At 36.6% G+C, this 20,182-nt stretch overlaps 1 protein-coding gene across 13 annotated transcripts in view; it reads right to left on the reverse strand.

The window, feature by feature from the left end:
- The window catches only part of LOC106069356 (neural cell adhesion molecule 1-like), a 50,357-nt gene that overhangs the window by 24,505 nt on the left and 5,670 nt on the right, over positions 1–20,182 (reverse strand). Inside the window, exons 1-7 of one of the 13 annotated variants that reach the window (XM_056035431.1) lie at positions 17,570–17,625; positions 16,884–17,035; positions 12,186–12,301; positions 10,751–11,107; positions 9,312–9,502; positions 8,259–8,412; positions 5,391–5,532 (exon numbers count right to left, since the gene is read on the reverse strand). In XM_056035431.1, coding sequence (XP_055891406.1) covers positions 5,391–5,532; positions 8,259–8,412; positions 9,312–9,502; positions 10,751–11,107; positions 12,186–12,301; positions 16,884–16,894 — 971 coding nt within the window. In that variant the 5' untranslated portion in view covers positions 16,895–17,035; positions 17,570–17,625. The other 12 variants (XM_056035429.1, XM_056035427.1, XR_008778890.1 and 9 more) reach the window with 12 other exon arrangements.

Here is a 20,182-nt window from a genome sequence, read left to right on the forward strand (position 1 = left end):
GATAGGAATGACAGGGGAAATTATAGAAATAGGAGTTACAGTAGGGAATGCAAAAATAAAGGTACAGATAGGGTATATTTCATGGAAGGAAATAGGAACAATTTTGCAGTATACCCAGGGTTTATAGATAGAATTCCGGTGGAATTAATCAGGGATTCAGGTTGTAACACTTTGGCAGTAAAAAATAAATTTGTCAAACCTCATTGGTATAAAGGGTTTACTAAGAAAGTAGAATTAGCAGATGGCACCGTAAGGGAATTTAAAGCTATAAGGGTATACATTGAAACTCCATTTTTCACTGGTTATTGTGATGGCATTGCAATACCAGAAATGAGATATGATATGTTAGTAGGAAACATAAAAGGAGTTAAAGAATGTTCAAGAAAAGAATTAGAAGACTGGCAAAACAAATACAAAAACATAAGACAAAATCATGAAAACATAGAAACACAAAATATAACAAGTATGGTAATAACAAGATCAATGAATAAACAAGATGAGAAACAGGAAAATACAATAAATGTAGTAAGTAATGATGAAGAAAAAGAAACCAGTAATGTAATACAAATAGAAAATACAGATGTTAAGGAAAGAGAGATAGAAAATGAAACACAAAATAGTCTTGAAACACAAATATCTCAAAGTGAAAAAGAAACAACACCCACATTTGCATTAGAACAAATGAATGACAATATTATTGGGAAAATTTATTCAAGAATATCAGATAAAAACAATAATAATCCAATGGAGAAATTTTGTATAGAGAATAAAATATTATTTAGACAAACAAGTAATGATAACAAGAAAATAAAACAACTTGTCTTACCACAGAAATATTGGAAAGATGTTTTAATCATGACACATGATAATAATTTAGCAGCACATAGGGGAGTAAAGAAATGTTATAGGAATTTGTCAAAACAAGTATTTTGGCCCAAAATGAAAGCAACAATAAACAAATACATAAACTCATGTGACATATGTCAAAAGAGATCTAACAAAAGCCTAGTGAATAAAGCACCCATTCAAGAAATGGATGAACCTACAGAACCATTTCAGAAAGTATCTATTGATTTAATAGGTCCTTTAATTCAAACTGAAAATAATAACAAATACATTCTAACAGTAATAGACATGTTTAGTAGATACCCAGAGGCAATCCCATTATCAAATACAAGTGCAGAAAATATCATTAATGCCATAACTCAAAAAGTAATTACAAGACATGGTATACCTAAAATTATATTGAGTGATCAGGGATCTCAGTTTAAGTCAGAACAATTTAAGAAATGGACTAAACAATATAATATACAACACATATACTCTTCGGTTTACCACCCAGAGAGTAACGGTTTATGTGAACGGTATGGTGGTTCATTAAAAAGATCATTAACAAAAATAATTCAGAATAATCAGAACAAATGGGATCATTACATTAACTATGTACTATTTGCTCATAGAAACAACATCCATGAAGCAACACAATTTTCACCATATGAAATAATACATGGAAGAAAACCCAGAGATGAATTAGATGTTTTTAAAGAAAATCTAATAGGCAATGAGAATAAATTAAATAATGACAGTGAAACAACAATCACAACAGAATTGAAAGAAATATGGACTCAAGCATATAACAACAATAAGAAGTACAAACAAAGTGCTCATGAGAATATAAATAAGAAAAGACAATCGAAAACACTAGAAGTAGGAAACAATGTATTAATATTGATAAATGACCTGAAAAATAAAATTGGTAAACAATGGAAAGGTCCATTCAAGGTGATAAAACAAATTAATGATGTGAATTATCAAATTGAAATAAATGGGAAAATTAAAACATATCACATAAATAATTTGAAACTATATCATGATAGAGAAGATGAGTTGATACAAAACATTCAGGAGAAAATAGAAAATAAATTTTCAGAAAGAGAAGAATGCTTGATGATAATAACAAATGAAAATCGCAATGAAAATGATATTAAGGAAATACCTGTAATAGAAACAAAAGAGAATCAAACTTGGCAAAAGATTAATCTTAATAATTTAACTAAGGAAAAGTCAAAAGATATAACTAAAATAATACAGGAATACAAAGAAATTTTTTCCAGCATACCAGGAAAAACTAATATTATTAAACATGACATTAAAGTAACAGATCCAAAACCTATCAAGCTTAAGCCATATAGAATACCGCTACATTTACAAGACAAAGTAAAGAAAGAAATAGACAATTTACTAGAATCAGGTATAATTGAACCATCAACATCTCCTTATGCTTCACCAATTGTGATAGCCAAAAAGAAGAATGGAGATATACGGTTATGTATTGATTATAGGAAACTTAACAACATCACAGAATTTGACCCATATCCAATGCCAAATATAGAGGATATTTTACATAAATTAAATGGAGCAAAATTTTTTACTAAATTGGATTTAACTAAAGGTTATTGGCAAATACCTTTAACAGAAGATGCAAAACCTTACACAGCATTTGTAACACCATATGGTATTTTTCAATGGAATTATATGAGTTTTGGATTAGTAAATGCACCTGCCACATTTAATAGAATGATGAACATGATAATTGGAAACAAAGAAAATGTTATTTGCTATTTGGATGATATATGTATTTTTAATAATAGTTGGGAGGAACATTTGGTAGATGTAAAAGAAGTGTTCAAAATAATAAAAGAAAGTGGACTTACAATTCAGGCAGAAAAAGTAGAAATAGGATTGGAGGAAATAATTTTTTTAGGACATAAAGTAAATAACAACATGATTAGCCCTATTGAAGATAACATAAAGAAAGTACTTAATATTGAAATACCTACAACAAAAAGACAAATTAAAAGCATATTGGGAATAGTAAATTATTACAGAAAGTTTATAAAGAACTTAGCAGAAATAGTGAATCCATTAAATGACTTACTTAAAAAAGGAAAACCTCAAAAAGTAGTCTGTAATGAGGAATGTATGAAAGCTATTGACAGAATTAAAGATGTTTTTAGTCATGAATTAATATTAAGACTACCTGATAAAGACAAAATATTTTATGTCACAACTGATGCATCTGGTAATGCTATTGGTGGTTGTCTAATGCAGAACTATGATAACTTACATCCTATATTATATCTAAGTAGAAAATTGTCAGAGGCAGAGAAAAAATATAGTGTCATTGAAAGAGAAGCTTTAGCTGTAATACGGGTAATTACTAAGCTAGAGAGTTATCTAATAGGAAGGAAATTTATATTATTAACTGATCATAAACCTATTCAGTATATACAGCAAAAGAGCATGAAAAACAGTCGTGTTTATAGATGGTTCTTATCACTACAGGAATATAAATTTGAAGTGAAAGCTATTAGTGGATCTGTGAATATTGTAGCTGATCTATTGTCTAGAATGACATTGAAATGAAATAATTTTGTAAATAAACTATGATTATATTGAGTATGTAATATATATTAATATATTGACACAATTTATATGTTATGGAAAAGGGAGATAAGTAAATTTGATGTTAAGCATTTGAAAGTAAGTATGGATATTTTTTTTGTGTGAATCATTTCATATATCATTGACGAAAGTTAGTTCTATGGAAAAGGGTGAGTATAAAAGAAAAATGGACAAAAGCGTATAAAAGGGTGGTAAGGAAAAATTTATTGAATGTGGAAATAAAGTCTATAATTGTTTTTTGAAATATTGTATTTTATCAGATTACTGCCAGTGAAGAACATTTGTGAGTGTATGACGTGCCCATAAGATGCCACATTTTCTTTCATGATGAACTGTGTACTAATGAAGATGATTCTGGAATGTTATGAACATTGACATGAATATGAGGAACTGTCAAGTCAAGATGAAGATGTCAAGATTTTATGTTTGTTGTCTTCCCCTTAAATTGAAAATGCCCTTGTAAGACTTGACAGTAGTGGAAAAATATTGACATATTTTTTTTTCAAGGGGGGGAGGAATCTGTTAGACACCTTATTTATATAGGTTAGTTATTTAGCGACGCACCATAGAAGACGCATATTGAACGGGACTAGTGACGTTTGGGATATGTTGGGTTAGAGACCGGAAAATCAGTTAGCGATAGAATATTCCAGGGTAACGACGTGTTTAGTGACAGAGACTTCTACTGTGGCCTTTTATCAGAATAAATCCATGTAAACTTGTTCATCGGAGTTGACTACATCTCTTCACTCGTTAAAACAGATGTTGTTTTATTCTATATGTATTGTTGTTCAACTACACGGAATACACCCGAACAATTACACCCAAACGCCTGCAGAGTAATTGGTTGACTTCAAGACAGCCTGAATAAGCAACATCACATACGAGAGTCTAGTGTTAGAACTCAATTATATTATTGTGTAGATCAGTTATTCTATTCAAGTACATTTAACCATTGTAATTATTTGTGAAATGCTTTTCCAAGTTTTGAATTAAAGTAATTGTTTTAGACGAAGAGAAGTTACTTCATTGAATATATAATAATATACTTAGATCGTCTTGTCAACTAGTAAATTCTAGATGATCCTCTTATCAACTAGCAACTTCTAGATGATCATCTTATCAACTGACGATTTCTGAATCCTCGGCAATTACGATCATTGATTGTGCTTCAACGTGACATCTTGGCATCAAGTTTGATTGTAACATCTAGCACTATTGATGATCGTAACAGTGGTGTTGTTTTATTGATTAATGCAATTTTCAATACAATAAATAATTCTTTAAAGTATCAATTTGATCCGAGAATGGATGTTGGAGAAATTATGAGTACAAATATCTAACTGGACAAAACCCTAAATATTTAGCCATATCTGTGAATACTGAAGGATTAATTTCCCTTGTTAGTCTCAAACAAAATAATTATTAACCGGTAATGAATTGCCTAATTGGTTATTTAAAAAAAATTGATTCATTTCTTGTCTATGCCAATGAATATTTGTGTAAAGTATCAACTTGATCTGAGAATGGGTGTGGGAAAAATAACGTGTACAAACTCTTTACCAGACAGAGTGAGTTGATATCAGCTTTGTAAATATGGATTTCAAAATATCCTAAACCTGATCTAGATACAAAAGGTAATTATGAAATTGGCGTCAAACAAGATAAACTGAAGCGATATCGGCAGTATCATTATTTGTGGTGTACAAAATATAAGCATGTTCTGGATCAGATAGCAGTATATGAAACGATCGCTCAATGAGATTAACAAAATCTTTTCTGGTGACACATGATTTATGCCAATGTTGGTGGTGCAACTTGTTATTCAAATATTATCTCCAAAGTCATTATCGACTAGCCTCCACTAACCCCCCCCCCCTCCACCCAACCCCCCCCCCTCTCAACAACAAAAAATGACTACCAACCCGTTTCGCTGAACTAGGTGCCAGCTAACAGTACATGGTGGTCGACAATCTGCATCACAAGTGTACACCAGCAGATCATGTTCGTCCTTAGTTACACTTGTTTCAGGGGGATCAAACTTGATGGAACCTTCATCAGGACCGTCTGAAACATTGACAACAGAGTTCCAGTCAGTACTGTTAGATGTAAGTAAATGGAACTCGTGTCAGCGACACACAGTGAAGTTTTAGTGTCTACAACCTAGAGATATACGCTCAAGTCAAAGATTGTGTCTTCAACAATGACATTTTCTAAGTTAAGGATTTTCCCCAGGTGTAGTCAAAGTAACAGGGGGAAGGTCCTTTTCTGTTCCAAAATGCTGAATCTATTCTACTCCAGACTTACGATAGATATGAAACGTAAAGCAGCGTCTACGGAGTATAGACATATCATTTATGTATAGCAGCGTCTACGGAGTATAGACATATCATTTATGTATAGCAGCGTCTACGGAGTATAGACATATCATTTATGTATAGCAGCGTCTACGGAGTATAGACATATCATATTTATATATAGCAGCGTCTACAGAGTATAGACATATCATTTATATATAGCAGCGTCTACAGAGTATAGACATATCATTTATATATAGCAGCGTCTACAGAGTAGAGACATATCATTTATAGCAGCGTCTACGGAGTAGAGACATATCATTTACAGCAGCACATAGTCATTATGTTGAAGCTTTTTACATTGGTAGTTAAAGATGAAATCCTATTTTGTATATACTGTTCATCGGAAGTTTATCCCTTTACACTGTTTATCAGTGACGAAACCATGTTGACTGTTGATCAGCGGTAAAGCGCTGTAGTCTGTTGGTCAAATGTAATCCTTTTTTTTTTGCATCATTTTTTTACATGTAATATGCTGATGATGATTTGTTGATGTGCCTCCAAGTCTACTAGACCTTCATCTCTTCCTGCAAGTCTACTAGAACTTCATCTCTTCCACCAAGTCTACTAGAACTGCATCTCTTCCTGCAAGTCTACTAGACCTTCATCTCTTCCAACAAGTCTACTAGACCTTCATGTCTTCCTCCAAGTCTACTAGACCTTCATCTCTTCCTGCAAGTCTACTAGACCTTCATCTCTTCCAACAAGTCTACTAGACCTTCATGTCTTCCTCCAAGTCTACTAGACCTTCATCTCTTCCTGCAAGTCTACTAGACCTTCATCTCTTCCAACAAGTCTACTAGACCTTCATCTCTTCCACCAAGTCTACTAGACCTTCATCTCTTCCTGCAAGTCTACAAGACCTTCATCTCTTCCACCAAGTCTACTAGACCTTCATCTCTTCCTCCAAGTCTACTAGACCTTCATCTCTTCCTCCAAGTCTACTAGACCTTCATCTCTTCCACCGTCTACTAGACCTTCATCTCTTCCTCCAAGTCTACTAGACCTTCATGTCTTCCTCCAAGTCTAGTAGACCTTCATCTCTTCCTCCAAGTCTACTAGACCTTCATCTTTTCCTCCAAGTCTACTAGACCTTCATCTCTTCCTGCAAGTCTACTAGAACTTCATCTCTTCCTGCAAGTCTACTAGACCTTCATCTCTTCCAACAAGTCTACTAGACCTTCATCTCTTCCTCCAAGTCTACGAGACATTCATCTCTTTCTGCAAGTCTATTAGACCTTCATCTCTTCCAATAAGTCTACTAGACCTTCATCTCTTCCTCCAAGTCTACTAGACCTTCATCTCTTCCACCAAGTCTACTAGAACTTCATCTCTTCCTCCAAGTCTACTAGACCTTCATCTCTTCCACCAAGTCTACTAGAACTTCATCTCTTCCACCAAGTCTACTAGACCTTCATCTCTTCCTCCAAGTCTACTAGACCTTCATGTCTTCCTCCAAGTCTACTAGACCTTCATCTCTTCCTCCAAGTCTACGAGACCTTCATGTCTTCCTCCAAGTCTACGAGACCTTCATGTCTTCCTCCAAGTCTACTAGACCTTCATCTCTTCCACCAAGTCTACTAGACCTTCATGTCTTCCTCCAAGTCTACTAGACCTTCATCTCTTCCACCAAGTCTACTAGACCTTCATCTCTTCCTCCAAGTCTACTAGACCTTCATCTCTTCCACCAAGTCTACTAGAACTTCATCTCTTCCTCCAAGTCTACTAGACCTTCATCTCTTCCACCAAGTCTACTAGAACTTCATCTCTTCCACCAAGTCTACTAGACCTTCATCTCTTCCTCCAAGTCTACTAGACCTTCATGTCTTCCTCCAAGTCTACTAGACCTTCATCTCTTCCTCCAAGTCTACGAGACCTTCATGTCTTCCTCCAAGTCTACGAGACCTTCATGTCTTCCTCCAAGTCTACTAGACCTTCATCTCTTCCACCAAGTCTACTAGACCTTCATGTCTTCCTCCAAGTCTACTAGACCTTCATCTCTTCCACCAAGTCTACTAGACCTTCATGTCTTCCTCCAAGTCTACTAGACCTTCATCTCTTCCAACAAGTCTACTAGACCTTCATCTCTTCCACCAAGTCTACTAGACCTTCATGTCTTCCTCCAAGTCTACTAGACCTTCATCTCTTCCACCAAGTCTACTAGACCTTCATCTCTTCCTCCAAGTCTACTAGACCTTCATCTCTTCCACCAAGTCTACTAGACCTTCATCTCTTCCACCAAGTCTACGAGACCTTCATCTCTTCCTCCAAGTCTACTAGACCTTCATCTCTTCCTCCAAGTCTACTAGACCTTCATGTATTCCTCCAAGTCTACTAGACCTTCATGTATTCCTCCAAGTCTACTAGACCTCATCTCTTCCTGTCAGACTGTGTTAGATCTAGATCAGAGTTATCTGTTGTTTTTTTTATACTTACATGTGGGGGTGATATCAACCTTGAGACTCGGCTCAGAATAGAGTATGGTCCCATTAAAGTTCTCTAAAATATCTGCTGCCTTGCATGTTATGGAAATGTTGTCAGACTTCTGGATGTTTCTGACAACAAGTTGAGTCAAGTTAGTGTAGCCAAACTGAAATGTCAATAAAGATACAGCAAAGAGAGATAAAAAAAAATAAATACATAAGTTCGTCTGCGTTTGTGAATCTGTGTTAATTTGAGGATCTACAACTTGGGTTTATTTTTAAAAAGACACGCTCACATTGTTCATTTTATCAGCAGATAAATCGTTGAGTAAATCAAATGGTAATTGTCTCCGTTTGTTGAAAGTGTGACAACAAGTCTCATCGTTTCATCATCTTATCTTATACAATGACAGACGTAAATTCAAAGAAGACAATTCTATACTACGCTTTTCATGTGTCAATCTGGGATGGGTGTAAATTTGAGACTTAGACTCTACTAAATTATTTTTCCTGGCTGATTCATTCAGGCAACCCGTTCCATGCTCTCATGGCAGAATTGAAGAAAACGCAATTCGTTCTATCATATCGAATAAGAAATGTGTCTTTTTATCTTTTTGACTTTCAGATAATTTTATTAGGTTTTTGTATCCATAAGTTATGGTTTAGTGTTTGTAGTGTTTATGGTATTATTACTACTTCACATTTTAGTCTTCTGTCCTGAAGTGTCTCTAAATTTTGTGATTTTACTAATGGCGTTACTCTAGTCGAATGTAAATATTCATTTGTTATATAACACATGGGTCTATTTTGCATCTGTTCTAGTTACTTTATGTTTTACCGAGTTGAGGCAGCTCAAACAGATGACGCATATTCTAATATTGGCCAAACCAAGGTTAAATAACATTTTAGTTTTATGTTTATATTGGATTTGTAAAAGATTCTCTTTATAATCCCTACAAACATACGAGACACACACACACACAAAGACAGGTAAAGGTGAAAGACACATTCACAGAAAAGAGACATAGAGGAGACACATCTAGACATGAAGACAACGTCTACCAACTTTAAAACCCTCAGGAACTGGAAGACCTCGATTTCTTTCATCATAAAATTTCGTCTTGTAACAACGAGGGATGTCAGCCGGGCTGGTCCGTGAACGGTAGAAGCAGTTCAGCGTAACATTAGACCCTAACGGGATTCTCTGGTCACTGTCCAGTCCACTCACAATCTTCAAATCAGGTGGTGGAGGTTTTGCTGTTGTTCACAGACATAAAGAAACAAATCAATAAAAAGAACTTAATTTATAAAAACTTTAGTCCCAACGATCTTATTACATAGCATATGTCAGCTCAATCTGTCTATCTGTCTGGTAAACAATTATTTCTCCGACACCCAATCTCGGATTAAGCTGAAATTTTGCATAAGTATTTCTTTTACCTGACAACACAAGAATCAATACAAAAAAAACAATTAGTTAACTAACTATTGGTAATTAATTATTTTGTTTGGTATCTCAAAGAAGGTAACAAAATTGTGCTTGACTGAAGTGATCGTATTAGCCGAATTAATCCCCTTTACAGGTTGCCGCTTAAAAGTAAGTTTGAAACAAACAATACTTAACTACACAATAAGCACCTCACTAGCAGACTGGCTTGTAAGTCAGCTTGAGGAGCCGTGAGCCATGAGTTCGAATTCAGGTTATTCCCCCCGCCCCTTTTTTTTTAAAGGTAAAATTCATCTAGATATACATTTCTTTCTTTACCCCCCCCCCTCCCACATTTTTCCAACTGGTCCAGATAAAGGGATAGGATCATAGCATATTATGAAAGCCAAAAGCATGAAATACAGCTAACAAAAAACAATTGATAAAAATATTTATAATCGCACAGATTTATAGTTGTTGGTCTTGATCTATTACAAATGTATTTACATAACTGATCCAAACTAATTGCTACAATTACACTTTGTATATGTTTTGTTTAAAAAAGTATTTTTTTAAATGTTTTTCTTGTTTTGTTATTTATTTTTGTTTGGTATTTAAAATAATGCATGAAACATGTCAGTCTTTCCTTATCTTATGTTGACCCCGGCGTCACCTTGGCGGAGTGGTTGCGGATGGAGAAAGAAAGTTAGGACTAATGTTTTCTAATGAAGAAAATGTAACGATGTGTGTATTTGTGTGTTTGTGTATTTGTCTTTTTGTCAAATGTTTTACATGTTTCTGATATTCTTTCAGATTTGTTGATTATTACATCCAAGCCCAAACCTCCAGCAGGACGACAAGGGTTGTTAGCTTGCAGTTTAAAAGTTAAACCCGAGAACATTGATCAGGCAACCGTGTGTGTAAATCTATGAATAAGTTTATATGCCTTTATATGTGTGTGTGTGTGTGTGTGTGTGTTGAGATATGGGTTGAAAATATGGCTAATGATATCATCTAAAAATGGAGCTACCAGGGGCGTACCTAAAAGGTAAAAGAAAATGTCACATCAACGTGATTACCAACAACTATAAGTAAGGTTCCACAGCTGACTAACTCAACGTCCGTTGTGTGGATGCAGCGATAAAGACCAGCGTCAGACGTGTTTACGTTGCTTAACTTCATTGTAATGGTTTTATTCTGAACTTGTAGGTCAGTGACTTTGCTCTTGTAGTCCTCGAAGAGAGAAGCCACAGGTATAGTTTTGAGATCTTTCACGGAAATGACGTCGACAAAAGTTGAGTTGAGCTGCTGCTTGTGCTTGATGTTCAGCACGTCTTGGTTTACATCCGTACCCAAGTCAAAGAAGAGTTCCACTTCCTTTCCTTCAATGGCGTAAACTTTGACTACGTCTGTGGGCCATGTGTTGCTGGGTACGGCTGAAAACAAAATACAGGTTGGAATACAGGTTGGAATACAGGTGGGGTGGGGGGAGAGAAATTATGAGTCTTGTTAGAGGTTTCTGGATTAACCAACCGATTATCTTAATTTCTGAGATATATTATCTTATTCGATAGAAGTTCCAATCAAAAAGACTTTGATGATCAACTCATACAGATTTTGTGTATATATCTAAATGTATCGTGCCAACTGTTAGGCTCGTCCGCGACGTGTCTAATGCAGCTAAGTCCAACGCAGGTAACACGAAGATTACGAAATTCAATAACAAGGTAAAAGCTAACAATAAAAGATAATCGACGCTGATAGCGAATGTCAAATAAGTTTAATAATAACAAAGAGAACCGTCGAATGTGGTCAAGCTAAATCTCAACGTTCATAAAAAGCTCCTCTCTAAAGCAGTCCAAAAGTATGATGTTTACATCGGTTGATATTTCGATATGTCCCCTCAAATCTTATTCTTGTTTTTAAAAGTCGTATCAGTGTCTCTGAGTAAAAACTTCCCTTATTTACGAAACAAATAACTAATTTCTAATCGTGCCATAACAAAACATTAAATCTGACAATTAATTAAATATATGACGTTAAACCACTAACTTCTCTTTAAGGCTTCCAATTCACAGCAGCCAATGTAGCAAAAAAAAAACAACAACAACAGAACTGAACGTATAAACCCCCAAATGTTCGGTGCATATTGAAATAAGTTGATCAGCACACCTACATCACCACATTGATTATCTATTATTGTCAAAACTTGCACCAGATGGGGAAAACTAGAGTAGACTCAATGTCTCAAAACTTTGTGGGTAAACGAGTTTCCAGCCCTTAAGTCGGAATGAGGACCCAATCTATCATTCCTATTGGGATAAAAGCAACTTTAAAGGTTCCACGGGTGATTTGTTTCGATGTCTAACCAGCTAAGTAGTATCGATACAAAGAGCACATCTAGATCTTGAAAGTATCGATTATCACTGAAGCTTTCAATGTATCTATAAACAACACTTGCACGTAGAATTGATAATTCAAAGCAACAAAAAATGAGAAACTTAAATGTAATACCTAAAAATATTAGAACCACTTTTAGCTTCAGCACTGCTACCATAATACTCTCCATGTTCCAGATCCGGAGAAATACTCTCGAATCCGCTACCATACTTTGCATTAGCGTTTTACGTCTGTTCAAGAAAAAAAATATAAATAAACAAAAGATTGCTGTTCTTTTTAACTAAGCCTAGGTACATCATTTTGTAGGAAGTACTATGCAAATACAAAAGATTTTTGACCTTGAATGAAAAGGTCGCCTTCGCTGCATCTCCCTTTTTTTTATCAACACTTCCCATCCCTATGAGATCCACACATCACAGTTTGAGAACTGATTGTTTCACGTTTTGCACATGATATAAAATAATGTTTTTCAAACTTTTTTTAAAAACCAATACCAGCACTTGAAGTACCACACGAGTACCATCTGGCGTGGTTTGAAGTACTTCACGAGTACCATCTGGCGTGGCTTAAAGAACTACACAAGTACCATCTGGCGTGGCTTGAAGTACTACACGAGTACCATCTGGCGTGGTTTGAAGTACTACACGAGTACCTTCTGGCGTGGCTTGAAGTACCACACGAGTAACATCTGACGTGGCTTGAAGTACCACACGAGTACCATCTGGCGTGGTTTGAAGTACTACACGAGTACCATCTGGCGTGGTTTGAAGTACCACACGAGTACCATCTGGCGTGGTTTGAAGTACTACACGAGTACCATCTGGCGTGGTTAAAAAACTACACAAGTACCATCTGGCGTGGCTTGAAGTACTACACGAGTACCATCTGGCGTGGCTTGAAGTACCACACGAGTACCATCTGGCGTGGCTTGAAGTACCACACGAGTACCATCTGGCGTGGCTTGAAGTACCACACGAGTACCATCTGGCGTGGCTTGAAGTACCACACATGTACCACCATCTGAAATTGTCTTGTAGAGCTGTGCGTACCAATCGAGTATTGCCTGGTGTGGCTTGAAGTATCAATCGAGTATTGCCTGGTGTGGCTTGAAGTATCAATCGAGTATTGCCTGGTGTGGCTTGAAGTATCAATCGAGTATTGCCTGGTGTGGCTTGAAGTATCAATCGAGTATCGCCTGACGTGGCTTGAAGTATCAATCGAGTATCGCCTGACGTGGCTTGGAGTATCAATCGAGTATCGCCTGGCGTGGCTTGAAGTATCAATCGAGTATCGCCTGGCGTGGCTTGAAGTATCAATCGAGTATCGCCTGGCGTGGCTTGAATTATCAATCGAGTATCGCCTGGCGTGGCTTGAAGTATCAATCGAGTATCGCCTGGCGTGACTTGAAGTATCAATCGAGTATCGCCTGGCGTGTCTTGAAGTATCAATCGAGTATCGCCTGGCGTGACTTGAAGTATCAATCGAGTATCGCCTGGCGTGGCTTGAAGTATCAATCGAGTATCGCCTGGCGTGGCTTGAAGTATCAATCGAGTATCGCCTGGCGTGACTTGAAGTATCAATCGAGTATCGCCTGGCGTGGCTTGAAGTATCAATCGAGTATCGCCTGGCGTGACTTGAAGTATCAATCGAGTATCGCCTGGCGTGACTTGAAGTATCAATCGAGTATCGCCTGGCGTGGCTTGAAGTATCAATCGAGTATCGCCTGACGTGGCTTGAAGTATCAATCGAGTATCGCCTGGCGTGGCTTGAAGTACACCCAGTGGTACACACCCCCCAGTGTTACACCCCCCCCCCCAGTGTTACACCCCCCCCCCCTTTGTTACACCCCCCCCAGTGGTACACCCCCCCCCAGTGGTACACCCCCCCCCAGTGGTACACCCCCCCCAGTGGTACCCCCCCCCCCAGTGTTACACCCCCCCAGTGGTACACCCCCCAGTGGTACCCCCCCCCCCAGTGTTACCGTATCTCAGTTTGAAAAGTATTGATATAAAGTACGGTGTACTGGACACTAAAAAAAAATTCACACAAAATGATTTTAAAAAGTTTCTATACATAACAAACCTAGTTGTTACCGCCATTTTGTAAAACAAACGTTGGCTTTTTGCAAAATTTTTTTTTTTTGGTTACACTTCTGGTCTCCCCACCCTCTGTCGGGACTATCTTAGCCTCTCCTCCCCGACAGTCACCCTTTTAATAACTGAATGATTGTCTTGTATGCGCTTCGGACTGCCCCGATGGTCCCGAGTTCAAACCTTGCCCACTTCCATTCCCAGCCACCCTGAAGAAAGTTTGCACTAGGGTGTAATAACCATATCTTTGGAAGTGACGCCAGAAACTTATTTATATAGAAATTGAAAAAATGTTGACGGAAATGCAGGAATGCATTTGTCTAACGTCTAAAATTGGAATCTATTTTGAAAACTCATATATAAAAACTAGATCTAGATCATTATACGACTCTTATAAGAAAGCTTCTAAAAAACTCACTCCGACTGTCTGTCTGGTACACATTTTGTACATTCTCCCACTTCCTATTTTTAGATCAAGTAGTAACTTTGCACAATTATTCATTGTCCCTAACATAACATGAATCCATCAAAAACTTAACCAATTAATAAATTAATTAGTGGTTATAGATTAATTTTGTTTGATCAAGAAAAGGGAAAAATATTAAAGTATTGAGAGATATGGCTGTAAATGTTCAGTCCTTTTATCTTTATAAGCTTTGTATTTTTTAAAAGTATTTCTTTTTATATTTTTCTTGTTCTCTATGCTAACCCTCACCTAGGAAATCATTGGAGCATGAAAAGGGTTGCCTGGATCAGCCAGGTCAAGTAATGACTTAGCAGAGTTTAAGTCTCTAATTAACATGCACGACAAGACTAACACATGCACGTAAAGTATCTTCTGTTTTGAACTAAAAACTGTAATATACAAGATACATATATATGATAATGTCCATTCTAGAATTCTAGACGCAGCCCTAAAATCAAATCAACCCAGCTAGACGATGTAATCTAGGATAATCTACCTAAAATCTAGTTATAGGATCTTATTTTTAAAAAAAATCAGATATACCATATTAATCTATATATTTTAGATCTTTAGACATTTTAGAGCCTTGGTCTACTTCAGATTTCAAGACATGGATGAGGATGGAAATAGAATCAATCAAAATCTAATATATTGATTATAGATATTGGTTATAGCTAATCTTGTTCAACGCTTTAAGATCTAGATCTAGTCCTAGGACTCCAAGTATGCTATTGTCTTTATTATTCAATTTATCACAAGTTATTTTTTTTTAAACGAAGAAATAGATCCCTTTGAATAATGTGACATACACGTAGATCTATCCAGAATGTTTACTTTGTTATTACAAACTCGCTATTAGAGAAGCGGAAGTGGTGAAGGTTTTATATAAAGCTGACAATTTCTGAGAAATGTAGTAGGGCCTACACAAATAATCTCTGCACCTGTAGTGCAACAGAACGAAATTATAAGCGCTATTTATAATAGGCGTAGTTAATAGATTTGGTTTTTATGTTATAGTGTCTACTTGTTGAATTGTCTTGAATCATTTGGGGCACTGCAAGAGATCGGTTGATTGCAATCGTTTGTGTCTGATCAAACGTACTGTCCATCCATTTCTTACGTTCAATGTTTTCTTTTGCCCGCCACTTTTTAATTTCCCTAGTAACTGACATTGTATAGGGTCACCAGGGTTCTCGGTCATTTCACCCCCTCTCACTTCATCCCCGGTCATTTCAGCCTTAATCCACACCACGCCTTGGCCTTTGATCATTACATCACGCAATATGGCAGGATAATAATAATAAATCTACTTATTGAAGTATATTCTTTTGTTTCTCAACAAGTACAGAAAGTGTAAGGGGAACACTATAAACACTATAATAACACGACTATAACACTATAATAACACGACTATAAACACTATAATAACACGACTATAAACACTATAATAACACGACTATAACACTATAATAACACCACTATAACACTATAATAACACGACTATAAACACTATAATAACATGACTATAAACACTATAATAACATGACTATAAACACTATAATAACATGACTATAAACACTATAATAACATGACTATAAACACTATAATAAGATGTCAAAATATCTAAAAGTATTCTAAATAAACACATTTATATATTAGATGAAATGAGGGCTTAAAGGCAAAGTCTGAACAGCACAATTACACTATGACTAAGAAAATGATATGACCGGGGATGAAGTGACCAAGGATGAATTGACCGGTCACCGCTATCAGACGTCTGGTAGGTTAAATTGTCCTTCGCCCGGCAGGCATCGGCCTTAAATGGGAAAATTTCCTGCTTTTACTTTGTGGTTTACAGCAGAGGCATATTATTCAGCAACCCTTCATATCTTGTAGTTAAAGCAAACAAACATTAAAGAAAAATGATTTATTTTTAATTCTCATACTTTAACAGGTGTTAAGAGATTGCTGCCTGGTCGTGCGGTTTGCGCGCTGGGCTGTCGTTCAAATTTATCGATGGGTCCAGGGTTCAAACCCTGCCCGCTACCATCCCCCGCCGTCCTGCGGGAGGTTTGGACTAGGAAGTAATTATCTTCAACTCTGAAGGAACATCCGAAACATGTAAAACATTTTACAAACATTTTTACAAAACAAACCTCTTTTTGTGTGTGTGTGTGTGTTTGCATTTCTGTGTATAATGCTGAAGTCGAAAGTGTGTTTTCGCTAATGAGTGGACACAAGAGAAAATGGACTCACCTTTGACTCATTGAGAGGCTTTTTCTTTCACCACCAAGAACTATCCGAAGGAAATGTCATGCATGGAGTGCCACATGTAATTAATGTCCGTGCAAATGATGAACTAGTCGCTCTGTTTGCTCTTTAATATTGTAGCTGAAGTTGTAAGGACTCTAAATTTGATAAAAATATATTGTAAGTCTAGTTCTCAAGTGTCTAGAAAATATATTATCAATACAGAGTTTGGGGCACTAGAGGTAGATAACAAAAACACTGCTTATTCAAACATAATTCAATCGAGTGGACTATTAATGTATTCTTTCTTTTGAAAACGACAAATTTTATTTTGTATCGTCAGTCGTTTGTATTACAGAAAACACATCGTTTAGTAACAACATATAAATATTTCATAACATTATTTGGGTAATAACGAAACCATTTTCATAAATGTTATAAAATATAATGAAAAAAAAACCCCTCTCCATTACTTTTTTAGGTCTTATACCATTTGCATGTTTTTTACTATTACAATTTAGTAGTTTAATTTCGTGTGTGTGTGGAAAAACAGGTCTTAAAATATTGAATAAAAAAACTGAAAGGGTCGCCTTCTGAAGGTAAAAAGTAGCCGTTGCACCAGAATTTGCTAATTTTAAAATTATATGCAATCTAATTTAATATCTATTTTCAGATTTCTAAACGTGACGGACAGACAGATAGATGACACAAAGCTAGAAGAGACTTTTCCCTTTTCGAAGGCCGTTTTATGCCAACTAACAATGCCACCATGATGCAATCATTCTTTTGAATACCCGTAAAACAAAATGTCACATGTAAACAAATATCGGATTACGTTATTTCAATTTTGTAAAAGATTATGAAAAAATTCCATTTTAAAAAGCAGACATGCCCCCAATGCAGTCAGCCCCTTACGTCAGGCAGTACCTAGTTGTCGGTCTTAAAATGCTTTATATTTTTAAACCCTGGAGTAATAGTTATACATAGACAAATAATACATACACAGTAAGCATGATGACTGATCGCATGTGGCATACGCTCTGGACTGCCGTGACAATTAACCCTTCCTACCTCCTCAACCCTATCCTCCCTATTTCTGAGGAAACCTCTGAGGCGTAAAACCCAAGTTAAAGTCCTAAAAAAAAACCGCCACATACTAACTTCTTACTTTAAAAACAAATTGCAAAAAATAAATGCATACATTTAAAAAACGATAGACATTTAGATAGATAGAAAGTGATTTACACCACTTAAGTTCAGTGGAGTTTTTTTTTCTAATTCTATTATTTCAATAATTTTTAATTTAGTGAAACTTAGGTAGTAATAAAAAAATTCTTTAAAAAACGTATCTTTTTTAAAGGTTTATTCCCCGACTTACATCTTCCACGGAGAGGGGCATAAGGAAGAGGAGAGGTGCATAAGGAAGAGGAGAGGGACAAAAGGAAGAGGAGAGGGACAAAAGGAAGAGGAGAGGGACAAAAGGAAGAGGAGAGGGACAAAAGGAAGAGGAGAGGGACAAAAGAAAGAGGAGAGGGACAAAAGGAAGAGGAGAGAGACAAAAGGAAGAGGAGAGGGACAAAAGAAAGAGGAGAGGGACAAAAGGAAGAGGAGAGGGGTATAAGGAAGAGGAGAGGGGTATAAGGAATAGGAGAGAGACAAAAGGAAGAGGAGAGGGACAAAAGGAAGAGGAGAGGGACAAAAGGAAGAGGAGAGGGACAAAAGGAAGAGGAGAGGGACAAAAGAAAGAGGAGAGGGACAAAAGGAAGAGGAGAGAGACAAAAGGAAGAGGAGAGGGACAAAAGAAAGAGGAGAGGGACAAAAGGAAGAGGAGAGGGGTATAAGGAAGAGGAGAGGGGTATAAGGAATAGGAGAGAGACAAAAGGAAGAGGAGAGGGACAAAAGGAAGAGGAGAGGGACAAAAGGAAGAGGAGAGGGACAAAAGGAAGAGGAGAGGGACAAAAGGAAGAGGAGAGGGACAAAAGGAAGAGGAGAGGGACAAAAGGAAGAGGAGAGGGACAAAAGAAAGAGGAGAGGGACAAAAGGAAGAGGAGAGGGACAAAAGAAAGAGGAGAGGGACAAAAGGGAGAGGAGAGGGGTATAAGAAAGAGGAGAGAGGTATAAGGGAGAGGAGAGGGGTATAAGGAAGAGGAGAGGGACAAAAGGAAGAGGAGAGGGGTATAAGGAAGAGGAGAGGGACAAAAGGAAGAGGAGAGGGACAAAAGAAAGAGGAGAGGGGTATAAGGAAGAGGAGAGGGGTATAAGGAAGAGGAGAGGGACAAAAGGAAGAGGAGAGGGACAAAAGGAAGAGGAGAGGGACAAAAGGAAGAGGAGAGGGGTATAAGGAAGAGGAGAGGGACAAAAGGAAGAGGAGAGGGGTATAAGGAAGAGGAGAGGGACAAAAGGAAGAGGAGAGGGGTATAAGGAAGAGGAGAGGGACAAAAGGAAGACGTTTTTAACACATGAAACTTTAAAAAAAACAGTCAAGTAGAAAGTAAAGTTCCCCTTTCAGATCTTGCAATCGATAGCGCAGATGATGTTACGGTCATCTGTTTCTTTGGCCAACGGTTAACGAGCGGGCCAGCACAAGGCCCTACCACTATTACTTTCCCCAACTAAAATCAGTAACCCTTTAGAGTTGGGTGGACTCAGGGGCGCCCTAAAAATCCCGAAATTCAAAATCCAGGTTCGGAGGCTATTCACTTAATTACTTAGCCACCGCGCCTCTTTCAAAGAAATAGACAAAACATAAATACAAAAAAAAAAAAAAAAAAAAAAAAAAAAAAACAACAACAAACAAACAAACAAAATACATACACTTTATTTACAAAGTCACATTGTTTCAATAGAAGTTGAGGTGGTTGAGTCGTAAAGTGCTTGGCTTCCGAACGGGGGGTCCCGGGTTCGAATCCTCGTGAAGATCGGGATTTTAACTTCGGGATCTAAAGGGCATCTCAGAGTCCACCCAGATCTAATTAGGTCGGAGAAAGTAAAGGCGGTTGGTCGTTGTGCTGGTCACATGACACCCTTCAGTAATATTAATTTAAATCTTTTCATTTTAATTTTTTTTCTTACCTACTCGAGATTCAAAAATAGTCTTTTAATTATCATAGTTGAACCATAGGTTAAACCAAAAAGAAAAAAAATCTCACTCATTTTTTGAACGCACACAAAGTTTTGAGATAGTATATTTCCAAAAATAACTGTTACATAATATAGACTTCCATGTAAATTTGAAATAAATTTAACACTTCTAATTTATATCGTAAACGGTGAATTATAACAAGAATAATAAAGTAATACAAAAA

This window comes from Biomphalaria glabrata, chromosome 7 (assembly GCF_947242115.1).
Source record: "Biomphalaria glabrata chromosome 7, xgBioGlab47.1, whole genome shotgun sequence".
NCBI lineage: Eukaryota > Metazoa > Mollusca > Gastropoda > Planorbidae > Biomphalaria > Biomphalaria glabrata.